The sequence below is a fragment of the Ailuropoda melanoleuca genome, chromosome 11 (assembly GCF_002007445.2).
Source record: "Ailuropoda melanoleuca isolate Jingjing chromosome 11, ASM200744v2, whole genome shotgun sequence".
NCBI lineage: Eukaryota > Metazoa > Chordata > Mammalia > Carnivora > Ursidae > Ailuropoda > Ailuropoda melanoleuca.
In genome coordinates, this window is record NC_048228.1 from 19,334,151 (window position 1) to 19,352,683 (window position 18,533).

At 38.8% G+C, this 18,533-nt stretch overlaps 1 protein-coding gene across 20 annotated transcripts in view; it reads right to left on the bottom strand.

Moving 5' to 3' along the window:
• Nucleotides 1-18,533, bottom strand: part of ANK2 (ankyrin 2) — a 629,716-nt gene that overhangs the window by 241,188 nt on the left and 369,995 nt on the right. For 3 of the 20 annotated variants that reach the window (XM_034671344.1, XM_034671345.1, XM_034671352.1), the window contains exon 1: nt 2,443-2,829. The exons of 14 other annotated variants lie outside the window; for them this stretch is intronic. In XM_034671344.1, the coding sequence (XP_034527235.1) occupies nt 2,443-2,571 (129 nt within the window). In that variant the 5' untranslated portion in view covers nt 2,572-2,829. Of the gene's footprint in view, nt 1-2,442; nt 3,017-18,533 lie in introns of those variants that run through there. 3 more of the 20 variants (XM_034671335.1, XM_034671340.1, XM_034671313.1) reach the window with 2 other exon arrangements.

Here is an 18,533-nt window from a genome sequence, read left to right on the forward strand (position 1 = left end):
TTTCCCCCCCCCCCCAAGCTCATAGCTGGCTCTTGTCTGCGTTGGGGCAGGTCTCATCAATTTTGCAAGTAAACAGGTTCATTAGCAAGATACTTTACAAACGGATATGTAAGTAATAGTTTTAATCATCACTACAACTAATGTATTTCTTTATGGTTATAATGTGGCAACAGCAAATAAAGTATAATTTTTAGGTTACTTTCTGGAGATGGTGTTCCAGAGTGCCACTAATAGGCAACTATCCTTTTCTCATTTCTTTATAAACTACCATTCTACATACTTTAAAAAATAATAACAAGGTAAATTTTTTCTTCTCTCAAACCAAATTTTAGAACTGGCTCAAGTAATTATGCGTGGGGAACTAAAAAATTAATCTGATACCGCTAAAATTCTCAGCCACACTTTTAGCAAGCATTTGTTGTGCTGTGTAAATACTCATATAAAACCACATGCATCTGCAGTAGAAAAGGGAAGAGTTGGGTAGGTATGTTTAAAAAAAGAGAGAGGACAAGATCAAGAACAAATGATAGCTATGCCATTATTCCCCCAATTTTCTTTGGTTCTAGCTTAATGGTATTATCTAGATGTGAAGATCAGATAATTCTGTCAGATGACCGCATTATTAACCAATGATCTTGCCCACTGTGTTGGATTCAAGCTAAAGCAATGCAGCATTGAAGCAACTGAGATTATCAACAACTCTTGGCACTTCTCCATTGTAATGATGTAGTCTTTCAATTTTAATAAAGTATAGAAAAGGGGAAAAATGAACCAGATACAGAAACAAACCAGAGTGAGACCGAGAAATTTTCTAGGTGTATGCATGGTACTCTAGCTACATGAAGTTACTAGGTCACAACTGAGGGCTGAACAAACACTCCTGACCAGGAAGTAATATACTATGTTTGGGAGAACATAAGATAAAAAAGATATAATCACAGGAAATTGCTTTATGTAGCAATGTTCCACTCAGAGGACTAGAAACAGAACTGTATATATGTGACGAGCACTGGGTGTTATACATAACTAATGAATCATTGAATGCTACACCAAAAACTAATGATGTACTATATAGTGGCTGACGGAACATAATAATAAAAAAAAGAAAGAAACAGAACTTAAGTAGCTGTCAAGAAGGAAGCCAACTCCCACAAAAGGGTCAACAGTACTTTTGATATTATAAAAAAGAATGACTGCGTCCTTGAAACAAGGCCTTCTAAAGGTCAGACAAGCAACATTAAAGTTTTCCCCCAGAAGGGAAACTATTCTATACTGCCAATTTTATTTAATTATGTTGCCTAATAATAGCCCCTCCAGCTAACTAGTGGTGAAATAAGTAGTAAAACTGAAATGGGATGAATCCCTATATAGTAAACTCTCAATTCAATGTGGGTCTTCTAGTGCCTTTCCAAAAATGAGGCAAAGATAACATCCCCAAAATGGAAAGGTAAACATACCTATTACTGAGGAAGGGAAAAAAGGCATTGAGCATATGGATTATGGAGCATCTGGGTCCGCAGTGCAACCCCAGAGTCATGTTTAACAACAGCTTGTGTACAAACCACTATTTTTATGCTTTGCTAATGTAACATGCCATTTATCACATTCTGAAATTATTCAGTGACCTACTTTGTTAATTAAGGCATCTACAGAGATCTTCTTCCCCTATAGAACCAGACCATTGGCTAAAGGAATATTTCAGTTCCACCACATTGTAAGATTATTTCTATTCTAAAGAAAAGAATATTTTAAAAGACAGAAAGAGACAATTCTGTAGTTCAATGTAAAGGGAATCAACATTTCTTCCCATTGTTTAACCTTGGTCTTTTCACCTAATTGCTATAATCAGAAGAGAAAATCATAAGATTAATAATGGAAACCAGAAAATAAATGAATTAAAATTTTAAAGATGCAGGGACACTGCTCACTGCACCAATATTTTTTAGTGTAGTTTCACGTAGAACAGTGTCAACCTCAGAAGGAGGGAAGAAAGTACATAAAAACTGTGGTTTATTCTTAATCAGAGATCTACATCGAATATACAGTCAGTGGGAAGGCGCAGTGCTAAAGATCGAGTAGTAGAGATGAGGCACAAGAAGGGAAAAATATTTTAACCTTCCAACCATAAATCAGCCCTTTCCTTCTACTATGACAAGTGTTCGGAGTTACTTGGAGGAATAAAGCACCTGGCTCTGAGATTGAGTGCTATAACTGAGAAAAACAAAGTGAAGGCTTTGCATGGTTAAAGCAAAGGAAATTTGCCCTGCTCAGGGATCTCCTCGCAATGCAGCAAATTTGGACATGAGCTATAGGCTGCAAACTGAGCTTGGAAATGGTGCAGGGGAATGATGGAGGGAAGGGAAGATGAACTTGCCAGTTCTGAGGCTGGATGGTTCTACACAGAGCCTCAGAGGGAAGGGGTTAAAGGGGTGCTCCTCATACCTTTCTTTTCCGTTCCATACGTTCCCTGGGGATTTTCCGTTGTTTTTTTCTCTCTCTCTCAAGGATTTTTTCCTTTTCATCCAGTTCGGCCTCTCGAACTTTTTTAATAGAAGCAGCAGCGTGAGCCATTTTGCAGAGAAAATCAGCAGAAGCAGTTACCACGGCTCAGTTTCCACTCCCCAGCAAGCCAGGTGATTGTGGAGCTAGATGGAGATGTGATTGTGCCCACCAGGGCAATGGCTGGCAGCCAGAGCACTCACAAAATAATCCACTCCGCCCCCGAGCTAGGTCATAATCTTGCTCCAGCCTCTGCAGCACCCATAATTCACCAGAACGTACCAAGGTCCCAGGCCAAGCCCCCCAGCAGCGCACACCTGCACACACGAGGGCATAGGTGTGTGCCCACACTCGGAAGTGGTCCCAGGGGAAGGCGGAGCACTAGACTCGGAGCTCTTGAGCAGTTGGGTGGCCGCAAGCACAGGCAAGCATCCTACTAGAGGAAAAAGCCTTCCTTAGACACACATCACCAATTGGAACAGTCTTTGGGGACTCCTCCAGACAGTCTGTGTCTTCCGACTGGAGCCAGGAAGAGGCCACCTCTGTGGAAGTGCCAGGGGGTGGGGAGTTTATTGCCGCTTCCAACCACACCTCTATGCAGGGTGAGAAGAAAATGGTGCAGTCTCACGAAATGACTCGCTGCTGCTGCCGGTACTGCTGCTGCTGTTGCTAAGGCAGCTCTGCTGTGGCGCATGACATGAATTCTTGCCTCTTAAATCTCAGCCCTTCCCTCCTCCCAGGTTCGTTTCAAGAAAAGAACCAATGCTGCCGTTTGGGGAGATGACGAGCACAGATGGAGTTACTTGCCACCGTAATAGCAGTACCCGGTGAGCAGCTGGGAAGGGCTGGGAGTAGCCCGGTCCTCACTGTGTCATTTACAGACCCACGTGAGGCTGCATTAGCGAGCTGCATTAAGCTGGGAATCGACAGGAGCTGTCAGTGAGCACACAGCATAATCTGGGCTCAGCCAGGTGATCCCTGGAGAGAGAGGGGGCCCTCAAAAGAGGCCAGAGGAGGGCAGAGGTCGAGAAAGGGAGAGAGGGGCAGGTGACACCTAAGAACACTCTCCCTCATTCTAAGAGGCACACAGGTACTCATTATTTAATTACCAAATTCACATTAAGTAATGTGATGAAGTAAAGTGGTATTCGTATTTCTAGATGTTCCTGTTTATATATACCCAAAAGGGAGACACAATAAAAGAAGAGGATACAACTTGGTAACAGGATGAACCCAGCACTTAAGCTGATCCAAAAGTCAGTCGAAGAAGAAAATAATTGCTGTGGCATGGGCCTGCCCGTATGGGCACCGTGATGGTTCACAGGTCAGTTAACTTCCAGCCNAGGATGAACCCAGCACTTAAGCTGATCCAAAAGTCAGTCGAAGAAAAAAATAATTGCTGTGGCATGGGCCTGCCCGTATGGGCACCGTGATGGTTCACAGGTCAGTTAACTTCCAGCCAGCACTATTACTTTCTTTTTTTTTTTAAAGATTTTATTTATTTATTCAACAGAGATAGAGACAGCCAGCGAGAGAGGGAACACAAGCAGGGGGAGTGGGGGAGGAAGAAGCAGNAAGCAGTCTCATAGCGGAGAAGCCTGATGTGGGGCTCGATCCCATAACACTGGGATCACGCCCTGAGCTGAAGGCAGACGCTTAACCGGTGTGCCACCCAGGTGCCCCAGCACTATTACTTTCTTAAGTGTGGGAAGCATAACCCTCTCTCGCTTAAACAGCTGAGGATTCATCTCCTTTAAAAAAATAATAATAAATTAGCTTCTATTAACTCCCTTGTCTGGAAAATCTTGTACATTTTTGCAAGGAAACACACATAGACATTTAAGCTTCCTGGGAAGATAATATGTAGATTTGGAGAGGATTCCTGTATGTTCCTCACCAGGTGAGTCATTGCCTGCCACTTGATATAACATAATTGAAACATTTTCTCCTCTGAGGTACTTGAAGATAATCAGTGGTGATGGTGTCAAAGCAGTCATTAAGAATGAAGGTGGTTCAGGGAAAGCAGGGAGACTGGAGCACAGGGTGTTCTTAGCACCATCTGGCATTTTTTCTTCTTCTAAATACTTCTTAAAAATGTTTACAACTAAGCTAGTCTTTTTTGATTCATGGGTGTCCTTTTTTTTTTTTTAAGGTTTTATTTATTCATTTGACAGAGAGACAGCCAGCGAGAGAGGGAACACAAACAGGGGGAGTGGGAGAGGAAGAAGCAGGTTCCCAGTGGAGGAGCCTGATGTGGGGCTCAAACCCAGAATGCTGATCACGCCCTGAGCCAAAGGCAGATGCTTAACCACTCTACCCAGGCACCCCCATGGGTGTCCTTTTAACTGAAAAACATGTGTCCCAATAAAAATGTGGCCAAGCCGCATACAGCAGTTTCCCTGTTAGTGAGGGTGACTCTTCTGGGCTTCTTTTGGAACAATGCCCTTCCCCAGTCCCTTTAGAACCTGTTCATTCTATATCACAATATATCTTCCCCTCTGTAGATTTCCCCAAATCACAGGCACAGCTAGAGAAGAAAGTGGGGAGTACCTGTTGTAAAACAACAAAAATCAGAAGAAACAATAACAACAAAAAACCCACAAAAAACAAACAAAAACCCACATTTATTTCATTAGCCTTTAATGAGCTCAATAGACCTACGTGTAAAATTGAATAGTATCAATTGAATTACCTTGTTTTCTAGTGCTAGGGAAATTATACATTTTTAAAACTTTAATCTGATAACAACAACAAGTTCTTAGGGTTAACAGTCTTAGTCCCCAAGATTCCCTCCCTTTTTTCTTCCTTCCTTCCTTCCTTGCTTCCTTCCTTCCTTCCTTCCTTCCTTCCTCTTTCTTTTAGTAAACGCTACACCCAACCTGGGGCTCAAGCTCATGACCCCGAGATCAAGAGTTGCATGCAGTATGGACTGAGCCAGCCAGGTGCCCCCTCCTTCCCTTTTTCTACAACAGTGTTTGACAGCTCTTTCCTTGCTTTGTCTCTTGAAGAAAAGGTAATGAATCAGATGTTACTTTGTTAGGTGTTACATGTTCTCATTATATCTTTAGATGCAATGCAGAGAAGCAAAGTCACTGTGATTTCATAGCTAAGGACACTAAAAGGCAAATAACTCGTTCCAGATAGCTTTCCCAGGACAGTTTGTAGTGGCAGGAGGGCCAAGTTTAAGTATTCTGAAATCATCCCACATTAGGAGAAGGAACCCATTCAAAAAGCCCCATTATGGGCTGTACTACTCAAATCACAAGACAGGAAATCTCAGACTGGTATGAATATTTTTAAATAAAATAAACCGACCTCAAGTCCTTTCTTAGCGTGCAATGTTTCCTTTATCTTTTCCCCAATGATAGGACACGCTGCTTCCACATGAGATGGACGGCAGCACAGAATTCGATTTGGAGCACCAGGCACATTAGACATTCCTACGCAGTGATGGCGTAGTCTCTCTACGGCTGACTTACTCAGTAGTAGGCCGTTGAGAACACGATTTTTTAAAACCATACCTTCTTGTCTATTTGTGTTGCTCAAACTTTCCTATGATTTCTATTTGAATGGAAAAAAAAATCAGTGTCAATCTCTCTGAGGAAAGAGAGCAGGGCACACTCACCAGCTGACCTCTGCACAGACAGGGCACCAGCTTCCAGTCCCAGGAGCTCCCAGCCATGCACAGGATGCATGCACCACGTTAAAGGAGTCTTCCTATCAAGCTTCCCTCAGAGACAGAATACGGGCTAAAGTTTAAACTTGTAACAAAAGCTGCTTCCTTCCACAAAGCCTCTTGGCCATCAATGGGATAAGCTTGTGTCTGCCTTCAAAGTAAGGAGCACAGTGTCGTTTACATTTAAACTTGAGAGCCAGCCTAGATAGATTGCCCTTCAGAGAGGACATACTTCATTTGAAAGACAGGAGAGAAAATGGCTATTTGCTGTCCTCACTGTCCAGCACTCCATTGATCGGAATCCAAAGAAAATCCTCCGCAGGCATCAGGCATCCTGCAGGGCAACGTTCAATAACAACTGAGCTAGCCATATGCAACTGAATCCCCCTTCTCTCTCCCAGCCTCACCCGGGAGAAGCAGCTATGCAATTAAACAGCATATATTGTCACTCTAGCACAAATGGAATGTGGGTGGTAAGTGGGAAAAGAAGCAGATGCACCCCAAAGACAGTTAAAGCATCACCTAATCGGGGGGGGGGAAAGGTTCTGCTTACATGAACTATGAGCCAAGAGTTCACTCTACTCAAGTTCAATGGAGTTTATCTATATTTGAGGATTCACGTGTGTTCTGAGACCCTTGAACGGTCAGGGTAAAGTAAAGCAAACTAAAGAAATGACAGTGTTGATACCGCACCCCCACTTTACCTGAAGCCAAATACAAAGGCCAATTTGATAGCACAAAATTAACAAAACCGAGCTTGCTAATAGCACTTTCTGTCGATAACAGTTTCTGTAAGGAGGGGACTTTGTTAAAATTAGAATATCCAAATAGTATAAGTTCCTCTACTTTGCCTGAGCAATGGAAGCAAGGACACCCCAGTCCAAGTTAAAGTAAGGGGATCTATAGTTTAAGATGAGGAACCAGAAGCGGTCTCAAGACCCCCATCTTCCAGCCTCTGAAACAAGCTCTTAACACGTCTGGTGTTTCATAGAAACTTTCCAGCTGAGAACAAGGTAAGTACACAAGAAGTGAAAAGTTTCCCTCTGGAGATCCCTTTACATAAAGAAGATAAAGCCACACAAAGTGCAGGTCATAAATAGCATTTTGTCACCATGGACTGCAGTGACTATGACTGTGAGGACGGTCAGGAGATTACCAGCCGCAGCCACATCGGCAATGAGCAGAGGGAAGGAAACGGCACAGAGAAAGGAAAATCAAAAAAGCCACAGTGCACAAGGAAAGAGAGACACAGCCTATTCCAGCCTATTTCTCGCTGCGTCCCCCTAGCCCCCATCCCCAGCTCCATTCATTCATCCCCAAAGTGCGAACCCAGGTGAACAAAAATGACTATGCATCAACCTAGCTTGTGTAAATTGGAGTCAGCCTGTGTATACGGGCTTGGATTTACTCATTGTGAAAAACTCTTCTGAGAGAAAAATCCCTTCACTGAGGCTTCTTAATCAAATTTATTTTCTTTGTGCTTGCTTTGACAGGAAATAAAGAAATAGTTCATTCAGAAATTGGAAAAGCTTCACAAGGCTAAAATCTGTCTTCCCTTTAATTTACTATATGTTATCTTAGATTGAAAGCCTGGGAATTAATATTTGCCTTTTAAAGATACTTGGTTTTAATTAAAATTTGTCTCACTGTCATCTCCTCGCCACATGGCATGTATCTCTAGTGCCACCTTTTTACCCAACACAGTAACCAAGGGGCTAATGTGAGCCAGTCTAGAAGGACTGGGGCTCCACTGGTGCAAGTGATAAAGTCTTACAAGCCCAGCTGTTAGAAGTGAATGATCTTCAGATGTCCTACAACATCTCAGTCACTGTGTACGAGCTACAGTGACTAGAACTGCAGATATTCAGATCTCAACTAGAAAGCTGCTTCACCATCTTCAAATGTTTGGCTTCAAGTTTTAAACCATTTCTATGTATCTTTAAATGTCTTCTCAGGGCTGTTCTCTTCTCATAAATAAACTTTTATTCTGAAAAACAGACTGATCTTCTATCAGAAATGCCCCATAGCCCATTGAGGATTGAGACATTGCAGTTAAGCTCTAACTCCTGCTGACAATTTGCTGGTGTGGTTTAAACACATATAACTTGCCTTTTGAGTTTGTACCAGCTTTTCATAAAAACTCTGGGCATATTTATCAGCCCTTTTATTTTGGTCAAACAAAAAGCACTAAATTGCAGTTAAGATGTAAGCCTGTAAGTCCTGAAGATCCCTGAAGACAAGATCTGTGTGCTTTTTATCCATAAACAAATTTTTATTTTAGGAATTATATTTTTACTCAGGAATTATAGGTTAGTAGCTTTAGCATCTCAAAAGAAACAACTTTATTGGTAACGAAGAGAGAAGTTGGATCAATGCCTGAAACTTTTACATTTGCATAATGTGAATTAGAAGTGTTACTGGGATAGTGTGATAGACAGTGTTTTAGTTAGATTATTTACAAAAGGCAAAGATTAATTTTTTATGGAAACAAAACTATTTTTAATGGTTACCTGTTAATGTATTTATTTTATTTTATTTATTTTTACTTAAATTCAAGTTAATTAACACAGTGCAGCACTGGTTTCGGGAGAAGAATCCCAGCGATTCACCACCCACATACAACACCCAGGGCTCATCCCAGCAAGTGCCCTCCTTAATGCCCAGCACCCATTTAGCCCATCCCCCCCAGTTTGTTCTCTATAGTTTTTTTTTTAAGGTTTTTAATTATATTATGTTAGTCACCATACAGTACATCCCCGGTTTCTGATGTAAAGTTCGATGATTCATTAGTTGCGTATAACACCCAGTGCACCATGCAATACGTGCCCTCCTTACTACCCATCACCGGTCTATCCCATTACCCCACCCCTCCCCTCTGAAGCCCTCAGTTTGTATAGTTAAGAGCTTCTCATGGTTTGCCTACCTCTGTTTTTATATTACTTTATTTTCTCTTCCCTTCCCCTATGTTCATCTGTTTTGTAAATTCCACATATGAGTGAAATCATATGGTATTCAGACAAAACTATTTTTAATTGTTATCCTTCAAGTGACTCCAAATTGAAGCCATGTGTCTCTCAAATTTTTGTGAAATAATTTATATTTACATAAAAGCGGTAAGGCTTAAAAGCTAGTAAACGTGGGTTTTAAATGACTGGGCTATTAATCCTATACTTTTTACGGACCATGGATTATAGCTTTCTTACTCAGCATTCCCAGCCAGTAAATTATTAGCAAAAATATCTCATTAGTTTTCAAAATTAACAATAGAAAGATGGTAAAATGTGATCTTAGAGTATATCCAGATCTGCTGAGAATCAAACATCAAAATCAGTGACAGATGTTTCTGATCTCCAGTCTTCCAACCCAGTGCCCTTATCACTAAAACACAGCCATAAACACTTTTGGCAATCACTACAATCAATTCTATACCCAGTAGAGTTTCTGTGCAGTGGATACAGCAATAAATATAAAACACTTATAAAATCTGTTGTTTCAATAACACAACCATTCAAAAACCAATCCCCTTGGGGCTGTACTGTTGGTACCAGAAAACTGAAGTGCTACCAAATGCTCCTGTTGTATCCATGGGTGGTTAGTAATTTTAATGAAGGTATAAACATCTGGATTATTGCCGCTTCTGGATGCCAACGCATTTAGTTAACAATCTCCCCGCCCTCCCCACATATATACTGATACAGAAAGAGTTCCATGAACCATTTTCATTTCTTCAACAACAGATATAAGCTATCCTTTCTATTGCAACCCTTGTTTAATTGACCTATAAATAAAATCTGTTGCTAGGCAGTCAATGTTTCTTGCTTTAGGCATGACCAGCGCTTTTCATTTTATACCTACTCATGCAAAGTCATAGTCCCTAAATATGGACACCAAAGCATAAAATTCAATCAGACCTTCTCTGGAAACCACATTTTCAAAGGTAAGGCAGAATCAAACCTTTTTGGCAACATGGTGTTTCTATCACTTCTAAATCAAACCAATCACTGAAATAGGAAGTACCTACATATACAGCGTATGTTTCCAGCAAATAGAAGCCAAGTCATTCAGACCAACCCTCCCACTGAAACAAGCTGGATCAAATATAAATAACTTCTTATAAGCAACAAATAGCTGACATGATAATAAGACATTTCTGAAGGAAAATGAACTACTGGAAGATAAACAAGCAGAGAAATTGCTTTGGTTTCCTGAGTGTATTTCCCTAGAAAATGTGAACTTTCTTTTTGAAAACATCTTAAGCAAGGGGGCAGACATCAAAGGCCAGTGTCTACACAAGGTGCAGGGTCTAATAGGGGAGCCTCCCTACAATCATCTGAAACCTCAAAAATCTAAACTCTTAGGCTACGGGTTATAGAATAATAAATAACCAGCGCTCCAACAGATTTACAACCTGGGCTTTACTGCCTGGAGTTTCAATACAATTCAAGCCTTGAACTTGGTTTAGCGTGATTTCCAAATTATTTTTAAACACAGAGACTTCAGTAAATATATGTCTTCTGTGAAGGAGTGACCTTCATCCTTGGCCTCAAATTATTTGCATAAATAATTTTCCAAGTACAGTGATCAGCAAAAAATCAAAGACAACTTAGCATACAGCAGAAACAACAAAACAGAGAAACAGACCCATAAAGACTTCAAATAATAGAACTATGTATGGACAAGCCACTGACGCAAAGGGATGAGTTATAAAAATAAACAAATGAATAAACAGTCTGGTTCTCCCAATGTAGCATCACTTAGTTGGGAAGTTGAGTAAACTAAATTCATTGAGTTCAAGGTTATTTCACTTTTTTTCTCTAACTCTCCACCAAGCTATACTAATTTGCATAAGAACAAATAATAATAAATGTTAGGTAAATGAGCATTTTAAGAATCAAATGAATCATAGAAACTATATGTACTGTAGGACTATATGTGTTATAGGACTTTAGAGGCTATATTTTTTAACAGAAAGTTTTGATGGTGAATAAATCTTAACAGAAAATTGCATCTTCAAACATTTGAGAACACAAAAAGTCACCAAAATCTGATGAGGTGTAATTGAAAAAATACAGCAGATTACATTTCACATGTTGAAAATTTTATATGAAAACAAACTTGATGGTTTAGGTAGAAACTTTAGCCAATATTCAATCTAATTAATTTAGTAAAATAAAAACATGTTTAGAGTTTTTACTGTTTTAAGTGCTGTGGTAAACTTAGCTCTCAATGTCTTCACAGAAAGCAAATTAACCTTTTCTTTCCTCATTTCTGGAAAGACATAGAGGTTCTTAACCCTTACTTAACAACGTCTCCATTCCCTCACCCATTCTGAGTGATGTCCACTGCATATTAAAAGCCTGTAGCTTACAGCATTATCCACAATCGCTACATTATGCAAAGAGCCCAAATGTCCATCGACTAATGAATGGATAAAAGATGTGGTACACACACACACACACACACAATGGAATATTACCCAGCCATTAAAAAAGAATAAAATCTTGCCGTTTGCAATAATGTGGATGGAGCTAGAGTGCATTATGCTAAGCAAAATGAGTCAATTAGAGAAAGACAAATACCATATGGTTTCACTTATATGTGGAATTTAGGAAACAAAACAGATGAACATAGGGGAAGGGAAGGAAATATAAAATTAAATAAAAACAGAGGGGGAGGCAAACCATAATAGACTCTATAGTTAAGAGAACGAACTGAGGGTTGCTGGAGGTGAGGTGGGTAAAGGGATGGGCTAAATGAGTGATGGATATTAAGGAGGGCACTTGTGATGAGCACTGGGTGTTATACGTAAGTAATGAATCACTAAATTCTACTCCTGAAACCAAATTACACTATATGTTAACTAACTAGAATTTAAATAAAAACTTGAAACAAACAAAAAAAGCTTTCTTTAAAAAAAAAAAAAGAAAGAAAAAAGCTTGTAGCTTACTAGCTATTCTATACTATCTGTGCATTCTTCTTCCACTAGTAAATTTATATGTTTACCAAGAGCCCGGTATGTTTACTACAACCTTTTTATCCCAATTGTATTTGTTACTACAATAACATATTTTAATAGGTCTTCTATTATCTAATGAAATATGGGTGCAAAAAAGCTCTTGTTTTATGAAAATTAATATGAATACTTTGCAAGGACTCGATAAAGATGAATCCCTGACAAATACCACTGTTGAATTAGGGATATGGCCAAAACAAATGTAAAAGATTGGGGAGGAGGCTTTGGGAACCTCTAGAAATTCTGCAATCAGATTGTTTTGCAAGTGTCCTTAAGATCTGACTCCAATTAAAAGACAGCAAACAAGAAAATACAGATAATACCTACCAAACCGTTTGGAGCATACCAATGGAACATACCATTTATTCAAAAAAGACAAAGCGAAACCCCACATGGTGGAAAACTCTTAAACAAAAGGTAATCTTCCTACATTAAATCATTGGTAAAAGAATTCTAATCTACATGCTTCAAGTTAAAATAAAACATTTAAAGTATGTATATATCATTGTTTATGATTCTTCACTTTAACCATCTTAAGTCTATCTTTTTTATTAACTATACACACATTACATAATATTAAATTTAAATAAACCCACTAAGTGTTGTTCACTAAAAGTTTTGATTTAATGTTTTGCATATTCAAAATTAGTACACAAAGGCACAGCTGAGGCATTAATAACTTCCTATTAGGTGCTAAAGGCAGATATTCCTAAGCAGTATTTATCACTTTATATTCTATTTGACCATCTTTTTTTATTAATTGATCAAATAACATAGTTTTAATACGTTATAAAATAGAGCTTTTGTTTGTGTGGTGAAGGGTCTTGAGTTTGGGTTTTGAATTCCAATTTGGGCTCTGTAACTTCAGGTACAATTATCTAGCTTTTGTAAGCTCCAATCTCTTTTTATATAGATTTTTAGATAATGTCGACCTAACAGAACCAAGAGAGATAGCACACGTAAAACATCTAATAGGTGCTCAATAAGTAGTAACTACTATGATTATTCATCTGAGAAAAACAAAGAAATATAAGACATAAATATAAAAGCATGAAAGAAAAGAAAAGTAGACTTTTGAGACAGAAACTCAAGGAATAGACAGGAAATAAGATAGGATCACTCCCAAAAATAGTGTGTGGGAAGAAAATGCCAATCACTCTGTATGATTATGATCATTAATAAGTTCACACTTCTTAAGACTATTTGGTAATGATAAAATCCAACACAAGCTTGTAACACTGTGGAATGAGTCTTAATCAGTGAACACGGGCTATGGTCTGAATGTTTGTGTCCGACCCACAAAATTCATACGCTGAAATCCTAAAGCCAAATGTGCTGATATTAGTAGATGGGGTCCTTCAGGAAGTGATTAGGCCATGATGAGATTAATACCTTTATAAAAGAGACCCCACAGAGCTCCGTACCTCCTTTCCACTGGGTTAGGAGACAAGAAGTCTGCCACATGGAAGAGGTCCCTCATCCCACCTGACCATCTTGGCACCCCAATCTTGGATTTCCAGTCTCCAGAACTGTGAGAGATAAATTTCTGTTGTTTATAAGCTGCTAAGTCTACAGTATTTTGTTACAACAGCCTGAACAGACTAAGACAAAATTTGTGCCTGAGAGATCAGTGCTCAGTGGGGAGTCTGCATGAAGATTCTCTCCCTCTGCCCCTCCCCCTAGAATATGGAAATAAATCTTATTAAAAAAATACACACCTGAGAAAGTATTTATTAACCCCATGATAACACAGCTCTTTATGTTCATTTTACTTAAATGAATTCAGTACCATTTCAGTACCAAGCCTCAATACAAATAAAGGGACACCATGGAAAAGCTTTGTTTTGAATGGAAAAACAAAGAACAATTACCATTAGACCACCAAGCAGGCATAGTTCTAAATGGAAGGCTCTGTAATAAGTTCTCCTGCCAATGGATTTATTACTAAGGCAAAGTAATAAATAGTCAGGAGATGGAATCCTTTTTCACTCTTATAATTAATCCCTAAAACTCAGTTTTAGTAGAAGGCAAAACTGGTCCCCTTACCATAATAAATAGAGAAGTACACAGTCAACCAGTCCATCAGTTTGGCACACCTATGAAATGCTGTGAAGAAAATTTGTTGAAATAAAGGCTTTCTTCACTCATAAGATTGGAGATAAAATGCCATCTTTCCTGAAACAAAATAAAAGCAGGACAAAACAACCACACAGTAGGAATTACCATTACAATGGAAGACAATCCCAGTATGAGGAACTTCCATAACTTGGACATCATTCTGCTATGTATTTTCCCCGCAGTGTCAGCATCTGGATTTTTACAGAGGGAAAAATATTTACAACTCTACCCAAGAAGAGCTGACTTGGAATTTGGAAGAGTATTTTTTGGATAGATCAGAGCGGAGAGTTTCCATTATCTGCCACACCTCGCTGGGTTTTTGCAGAGACAGCTCTGGCCCCTTACACAATTAGAGCAGTTCCATATATATCTCCTTTACATATTGATAATCTCCATTTTTAAAAAAGATTTGTCTGTTAANTTTTTGCAGAGACAGCTCTGGCCCCTTACACAATTAGAGCAGTTCCATATATATCTCCTTTACATATTGATAATCTCCATTTTTAAAAAAGATTTGTCTGTTAGAGAGAGAGAGAGCAGGGGCAGGGCGTAGANTAGAGAGAGAGAGAGCAGGGGCAGGGCGTAGAGGGAGAGGGAGAGAGAGAGAATCCTAAGCAGACTTTGCTCTGAGCACAAAGCCATATACGGGACTCCATTTCACAAAACCAACAGTCCCACACAACTGACTGTGGCATCCAGGCACACCAATAATCTCCATTTTGAGAAAAGAATTACTGCTTAAAAAAAAAAAAAGGAAACAAAAGAGTGAAATAAGCTATATGTTGTTGTGCATGTAAATAGAAATTAATGGAGTTTGATAGCCCTCTGCTGGATGAAAGAGATTAAATCTCGTACAGGAAAGTACTATTTGCGGAACTCAATGCTTCACGAGATTTAAAGGACTATTCTAGTGCTTGCTACATATATATTTTTTTTGTTTAATGGATATTTTTCTGTTTTACAGAAGAGACAGGAAATATCCTTTCTGCCAAGCCATAAAATGTAACATTAAACTAGAACAATCTAATGCAGATTATAAATTCAAATATTGTGCAGGGTTTTTTGTTTTTTAAAACAGAAATTGAAACAAAGCAAGTAAAATTTGAGCACAAGTAAGATGTTTGTGAGTTCTCAGTTGTCAAATCCCTAACTGGTATTTCTTTTAACCTCATTCTAGGTTAGATTACTACATTTATAATTTAAAAAATTATTTGTTGATGCAGTCTCAAACTGTACACTAATATGCATTATGGCATATTCTAGTCTTATAGACATTTGAATAGTACATTATGATCAGGCTTTTTGTTTAGAGTAAGAAAATTTCTCAACACAATGGCAGAATCACTCTAGAATATTCAACTCTTAATCTGGATATAAAATTTCTGAAGCATGTCAGGTCCTGAATACTACCATCTTTACAAAAACTGTTTTATAAACGAATCTTCACGTTTATATCAAACCCAACTGGAAAATTACTTGATATGTGTTTGAAAACCTCAATAGTAAGTTTTAAAATGAGTAAGTCTTAAAATAGTCTCATGATCTTGGATCAATCTCTGATTAATTTTATCTCACATATCTAATCTTTCTAAAATCCCATCCTCCTGTGTATCACTTAAAACTGTTTCTTATTTCAACCTTCTCTTCATATGCACAGCCTCTGTCCCTGATGCTTCCTAAACGATTGATAAGGTTTTGCCTGGTCCACAGTCTCTTTAACTTCCCCACAATCATAAACTTCCAAATTCTGCTAATCCTATCTGGAGTCAAAAAGGGATTAAGGAATTCCTCTCCAATTCGCCAAAGTAGGACCAGTTCATCTTTGCATCTCATTTTAGATAATGGTGTCTATGCTTTGATGCCAAAAATGTAATCCCAAACAAGACTGGTAAAATGCACAGGACTTCAGAAGTGCTACCTACTGACAAAATTTGCCTGTTACCAGCTGCCCATCATTCTACTGAATCTCCAAACTTCCTCTCCTGAATTTGTTTCCACTCTTCACCTGCCTGCTGGGACAATGCTGTCCTGTCCATTAGACCTTCTCAATTTGTTTGTATTATCACCTATTTCCTGGGGCCATTTTCTACAAACACCCCAACCACTGAGTATTCAGAGTCTAGCTACTTCCTATTCTGTGTTCATTGTCCTTAATTAGACACTGCCAGGAGGTGTCCCAACACCCTGTAACAGCAATCCAACTGGTCTTAAGGGTTAACTTGCTTCAAGCTTATGTACTCTGTGCTTGCTGACCTAAGCCTCTTACAGACCTAAGCCAGCAGCAGAAATAACCTATTTTCCTTGAGATTTGTGGACCACTGGCCTAGAAGAGTGAAGAACCAGACTTTCCCAGCAGATAAGGCCTGACTACATTTGAAAATAGCTGCCCCAGATGACAGCAAGTCTGTCCAGGGGCATGTCAACAAACGACTAGCCTGGGTACCTGCTTCCCTTTTAGGACTTTCCAGCCTCATTTGGGTGAGGAAGATGGTCTTTGAGACACTAACATCTCCCCAGGCTGCTGGCTTCCTGAATAAAGCAACCTTTCCTTTCCCACCACCACTTGACTACTGAGTATTGATTTTCATGTGGTGACTAGCCCAACTTGAGTTCAGAACTGGTTCTCTGTCCAGTAACAATACTACACTTTAACCAAAATTAGGTTNTTCCAGCCTCATTTGGGTGAGGAAGATGGTCTTTGAGACACTACTCTAACATCTCCCCAGGCTGCTGGCTTCCTGAATAAAGCAACCTTTCCTTTCCCACCACCACTTGTCTACTGAGTATTGATTTTCATGTGGCGACTAGCCCAACTTGAGTTCAGAACTGGTTCTCTGTCCAGTAACAATACTACACTTTAACCAAAATTAGGTTCTTCACCCTCATCCATTACATTTTATTTTACTAATTTTAAATCACAACCTTAACTTTGCTTGCCTTTTTTTAAATGATCTACCTTCTCTTTCAGTTTTTTTTTTTAAGATTTTATTTATTTATTTGACAGAGATAGAGACAGCCAGCGAGAGAGGGAACANGCCTTAACTTTGCTTGCCTTTTTTTAAATGATCTACCTTCTCTTTCAGTTTTTTTTTTTTAAGATTTTATTTATTTATTCGACAGAGATAGAGACAGCCAGCGAGAGAGGGAACACAAGCAGGGGGAGTGGGAGAGGAAGAAGCAGGCTCATAGAGGAGGAGCCTGACGTGGGGCTCGATCCCACAACGCCGGGATCACGCCCTGAGCCGAAGGCAGACGCTTAACCGCTGTGCCACCCAGGCGCCCCTCAGTTTTTTCTTAATTATATGTTTTTCACAATTCTTTTCTTCAAAGCAGCTGTCTAGATTTGTAAAGTTATTTGTGATAATAAAGTTTTCNTTTTTCTTAATTACATGTTTTTCACAATTCTTTTCTTCAAAGCAGCTGTCTAGATTTGTAAAGTTATTTGTGATAATAAAGTTTTCCAAAATTTTTAAAAGAGCAAAAACCTAATTTTTTTTTTCTTCCCCTTTTCCCAACCCGGAATTCCCACCATGTCTCCATCAAAATCACACACACACACACACACACACAGGATCTAACTTTTGACAAAAGGATGTGGCATTTCACTCAGAAACATTAGGTAGAGGTTTTACTCCTAGCTTACTATTGAAAAGAGAAATAGGCTAGAGAATAATAATGTGGACAAAGGAGATTTACCCTTCAGCCTTTACTAACACTATCAAATACTATAGAACTCCAGGTTTCTGAGATTGTTGATATTTTAAAAATTACTACCTGGGTAAGCAGTTTGTGTGTCTTCTGAGGGAAAGAATGAGAGGCATGAAGGAGGAAGGGGACAAAAATAACAACTAATATTTTTTAACTTGCTAAAATTCAAATATTAGTCTTTTATTACAAAACTAGGCTTATTTTCCTCTTGTTTTATCTTTCAATAAACATTCAGATTTGCATACATATTCCATTTCCTGAAAAATGACTGATGGATATAGCTAATGTACATCTCTATCAACTTTATATAGCTGACTTCTAAAACACTGACCATAAAAGCTTATCCTCCTAAATGTTGATGAATCATTAAAGGCACAAATAATATTCACTAATGCATTTCCAGAGATCCTATGGGCTTCAAAAGTGCTAAGCAGGATTCTAAATTATTTTCATCACTTACAATAAATTCATGATGATGTACACTTGAGCAACTTTGACTACTTTTAAAAATTGCTGTTA